Source organism: Taudactylus pleione, unplaced genomic scaffold (genome assembly GCF_031769625.1).
Source record: "Taudactylus pleione unplaced genomic scaffold, aTauple2 ptg003432l, whole genome shotgun sequence".
NCBI lineage: Eukaryota > Metazoa > Chordata > Amphibia > Anura > Myobatrachidae > Taudactylus > Taudactylus pleione.
Genome location: NW_028287783.1, coordinates 47501 through 52500, shown reverse-complemented (window position 1 = coordinate 52500; position 5000 = coordinate 47501). Strand labels below are relative to the sequence as shown.

Sequence of the window (5000 nt, the reverse complement as noted above, 5' to 3'; positions counted from 1 at the left end):
GGTGTCCTACTTCCATGCAAGCAGCCTGGTGAAGCTGTGGCTCCCCAAGACTTCATGCATTGTGCATATTGCCAGGGCCTTTTCTCAAGGCAACACCTTTGGCGTCATGTGAAAAGGTGCCCGCTGAAAAAAGGTCCTGCCAACACCAAACCAGGCAGGACCAGAGTGCAATCCCTCTGTGCTTACGCCACTCCCGTTCCACCGGGTGTTGGGAAGGGCCTCTGGAAGGTGCTGTGTGATATGATTCACGATGATGTGGTACAGGTAATAAAGGGTGACCCTTGCATCATGCAGTTTGGTCTCCACCTCTTTAACCGGCATGGTTCGGATGTCAGTAAGCATGATTATATACGGCAGAAGCTCAGAGAGGTGGGGCGACTGTTACTGCATGCCAGGATGGTTAGTCCTCTGAGGAGCATGGCAGAGTTCATCTGCCCTGCAAACTTCCTGCAGGTCATAACTGCCGTAAGGAGCCTGGCCGGCTATGCTGAATTGACGAATACCTATAAGGTTCCCTCACTGGCCCTGAAAGTGGGCCATAGCCTCCAAAAAATATCTACCATGGTTGAGTGCCAGGCACTTATGGAGGGCCATGCCCCGACCGTGGAGAGCGCACGGAGCTTCCAAAAACTATACAAGGCAAGGTGGAGCGAGATGATCTCGGCTGCTGCCCTCAAAACCCTAGAGGAGCAAAAATGGAACACCCCCCCCCTTCTACCTTTCACTGATGATGTAAAACAGTTGCACCTTTATCTCACTGACAGACAGCGGGAATACCTAGAGGATTTGTCCACTCACCCGACCACAAAGAAGTGGTTGCTGCTGGCCAAGGTAACCCTCACACAACTAATCCTATTCAACCGACGTAGGGAAGGTGAGGTCTCAAAGATGAAGCTTTGCTCTTTTGCATCTCGGCACACAGCTGATTTACAGGGTGATGTGGCGCTGGCCCTGTCAGAGCCAGAAAAGAGGCTATGTCAGCACTTCACACGCATTGAGATTCCTGGTAAGAGAGGCAGGAAAGTCCCTGTCCTCCTGTCCCCTTGCATGCAGAGGGCATTGGAGCACCTCACAGAGAAAAGGGTAGAGTGTGGTGTCAGTCCTGACAATGTATATATGTTTGCAAGACCCTCCGCCTTGTCACACCTCAGAGGATCCGACTGCATTCGACTCTATGCACGGGCATGTGGAGCCAAGCATCCAGAAGCTCTCTCCTCTACCAGGCTTCGGAAACATGTGGCCACCCTTTCGAGGGTGCTGAACATGAGTGACACGGAGATGGATCAGCTGGCCGATTTCCTAGGGCACGATATCCGGGTGCACCGCCAGTACTACCGCCTCCCTGAAGGTACCCTGCAATTGGCAAAAATTAGCAAACTCTTTGTGGCACTCCAGCAAGGTCGATTGGCTGACTTTAAGGGACAAAGCCTGGAAGAAATCTCCATTGATCCCAATGGTAAGTAGCATGGTCCCTCACCCGACTGGTTGTTCCATGGGCTGACAGTCTAAGGGGGAAACTGTGACCGGGGATCTCTGTTTATCTTTGTATTTCCAGAACCAATCCCGCTAGCCAGTGATGAGTCTGATGATGAGCCAGAGGTGGAAGCTGGAGCAGTGCATGTGGAGGAGGGAGATGCCAGTGCACTGAAAGTGATGGAGAGGCATGCACCCATGGCTACTAAAGGTGTGTGTCCATCAAATTCATTGGGTGGCTTGGGCTGGCGGTGAGTTTTTGGTTGACTGATCTCTTCCCTGTCTTGCATAGGTGATTGCATGGGCTTTAAAAAGAAACCGTGGAGCAGAAAAGAAGCAGCAGCAGTTGAGAGACACCTGATGAGATTCATCCTCTCCTGCAAGGTCCCCGGCAAAAAGGATTGTAACGCCTGCCTCGGCGCTGAGGAGCAGGCTCTGAAGGCTAGGAACTGGCTGTCAGTCAAGTACTACATAAAAAACCGAATAACTGCTATCAAGCGACAGTGTACAGCCTGAATAAAATTTATGTTGGTCCAACCAAGGCGTCTTTTTTATTTACTGTGGTGAAACCATTTAGTGGTCATAGCAAAGGGTGTACCCACATGGTTAGGAATACCTGAGTAGGTCCCAGTGAGGCATAGGGAGTACCCACATGGTTAGGAAAAACTGACTAGGTCCCGGTGAGGTATAATGGTGTCCGGTTTCTGTCACCAAGCTATACGGCACATGCGCGCCGGGTGATATGATATAGATACCCACCAGCAGGCACGGTTTGCTGATCAAGCTGTTTGGGCAATGGGAAGCAGGCGTCCCCATGATGGACAAACCAGTCATGGGTCCTGAAAAGGTCACAAAAACAAGTATGCATGTATGAGTGTGTGTGTGTGTATATGAGAATGTAAGTGTGTATGAGTGTGTGTGTGTGTGTGTGTATGAGTATGTCAGTGAGTGTGGTGTATGTAGGTGTGTATGAGTGTGTGTGTGTGTGTATGAGTATGTCAGTGAGTGTGGTGTATGAGTGTGTGTGTGTGTGTGTATGAGTATGTCAGTGAGTGTGGTGTATGTAAGTGTGTATGTAAGTGTGTGTGTGTATATGAGTATGTCAGTGTGTGTGGTGTATGTAAGTGTGTATGAGTGTGTGTGTGTGTGTATGAGTATGTCAGTGAGTGTGGTGTATGTAAGTGTGTATGAGTGTGTGTGTATATATGAGTATGTCAGTGAGTGTGGTGTATGTAAGTGTGTATGTGTGTATATGAGTATGTCAGTGTGTGTGGTGTATGTCAGTGTGTGTGGTGTATATGAGTATGTCAGTGTGTGTGGTGTATGTAAGTGTGTATGAGTGTGTGTGTATATGAGTATGTCAGTGTGTGTGGTGTATGTGTGTGTGTATATATGAGTATGTCAGTGAATGTGGTGTATGTAAGTGTGTATGAGTGTGTGTGTGTGTGTATGAGTATGTTAGTGAGTGTGGTGTATGTAAATGTGTATGAGTGTGTGTGTGTATATGAGTATGTCAGTGTGTGTGGTGTATGTAAGTGTGTATGAGTATGTGTGTGTGTGTGTATGAGTATGTAAGTGTGTATGAGTGTGTGTGTGTGTGTGTGTGTGTATGAGTATGTCAGTGAGTGTGGTGTATGTAAGTGTGTATGAGTGTGTGTGTGTATATGAGTATGTCAGTGTGTGTGGTGTATGTAAGTGTGTATGAGTATGTCAGTGAGTGTGGTGTATGTAAGTGTGTATGAGTGTGTGTGTGTGTGTATGAGTATGTCAGTGAGTGTGGTGTATGTAAGTGTGTATGAGTGTGTGTGTGTATGAGTATGTCAGTGAGTGTGGTGTATGTAAGTGTGTATGTAAGTGTGTGTGTGTATATGAGTATGTCAGTGTGTGTGGTGTATGTAAGTGTGTATGAGTGTGTGTGTGTGTGTGTGTGTGTGTATGAGTATGTCAGTGAGTGTGGTGTATGTAAGTGTGTATGAGTGTGTGTGTATATAGGAGTATGTCAGTGAGTGTGGTGTATGTAAGTGTGTATGTGTGTATATGAGTATGATAGTGTGTGTGGTGTATGTCAGTGTGTGTGGTGTATATGAGTATGTCAGTGTGTGTGGTGTATGTAAGTGTGTATGAGTGTGTGTGTATATGAGTATGTCAGTGAATGTGGTGTATGTAAATGTGTATGAGTGTGTGTGTGTATGAGTATGTCAGTGAGTGTGGTGTATGTAAGTGTGTATGAGTGTGTGTGTGTATTAGTATGTCAGTGAGTGTGGTGTATGTAAGTGTGTATGAGTGTGTGTGTGTGTGTATATGATTATGTCAGTGAATGTGGTGTTTGTAAGTGTGTATGAGTGTGTGTGTGTATATGAGTATGTCAGCGTGTGTGGTGTATGTAAGTGTGTGTGTGTGTGTGTATATGAGTATGTCAGCGTGTGTGGTGTATGTAAGTGTGTATGAGTGTGTGTGTGTGTGTATGAGTATGTCAGTGAGTGTGGTGTATGTAAGTGTGTATGAGTGTGGGTGTATATGAATATGTCAGCGTGTGTGGTGTATGTAAGTGTGTGTGTGTATATGAGTATGTCATTGTGTGTGGTGTATGTAAGTGTGTATGAGTGTGTGTGTGTGTGTATATGAGTATGTCAGTGTGTGTAGTGTATGTAAGTGTGTATGAGTGTGTGTGTATATGAGTATGTCAGCGTGTGTGGTGTATGTAAGTCTGTATGAGTGTGTGTGTGTATATGAGTATGTAAGTGTGTATGAGTGTGTGTGTGTGTGTATGAGTATGTCAGTGAGTGTGGTGTATGTAAGTGTGTATGAGTGTGTGTGTGTATATGAGTATGTCATTGTGTGTTGTGTATGTAAGTGTGTATGAGTGTGTGTGTATATGAGAATGTAAGTGTGTATGAGTGTGTGTGTGTATGAGTATATCAGTGAGTGTGGTGTATGTAAGTGTGTATGAGTGTGTGTGTGTATATGAGTATGTCAGTGTGTGTGGTGTATGTAAGTGTGTATGATTGTGTGTGTGTGTATGAGTATGTCAGTGAGTGTGGTGTATGTAAGTGTGTATGAGTGTGTGTGTATGAGTATGTCAGTGAGTGTGGTGTATGTAAGTGTGTGTGTGTGTGTATGAGTATGTCAGTGAGTGTGGTGTATGTAAGTGTGTATGTAAGTGTGTATGTGTGTATATGAGTATGTCAGTGAGTGTGGTGTATGTAAGTGTGTAAGAGTGTGTGTGTATATATGAGTATGTCAGTGAGTGTGGTGTATGTAAGTGTGTATGTGTGTATATGAGTATGTCAGTGTGTGTGGTGTATGTCAGTGTGTGGTGTATATGAGTATGTCAGTGTGTGTGGTGTATGTAAGTGTGTATGAGTGTGTGTGTATATGAGTATGTCAGTGTGTGTGGTGTATGTGTGTGTATATATGAGTATGTCAGTGAATGTGGTGTATGTAAGTGTGTATGAGTGTGTGTGTGTGTGTGTATGAGTATGTCAGTGAGTGTGGTGTATGTAAGTGTGTATGTGTGTGTGTGTATA

At 45.3% G+C, this 5000-nt stretch overlaps 1 protein-coding gene across 1 annotated transcript in view; it reads left to right on the top strand.

Moving 5' to 3' along the window:
* Nucleotides 1-1746, top strand: part of LOC148430703 (uncharacterized) — a 2686-nt gene extending 940 nt beyond the window's left edge. The window contains exons 1-2 of the mRNA XM_088466530.1: nt 1-1456; nt 1556-1746. The exon at nt 1-1456 is cut by the window's left edge and continues 940 nt beyond it. Of these exons, the coding sequence (XP_088322656.1) occupies nt 1-1456; nt 1556-1728 (1629 nt within the window). The 3' untranslated portion in view covers nt 1729-1746. The remainder of the gene's footprint in view (nt 1457-1555) is intronic.
* The last annotated feature ends 3254 nt before the right edge of the window (nt 1747-5000 follow it).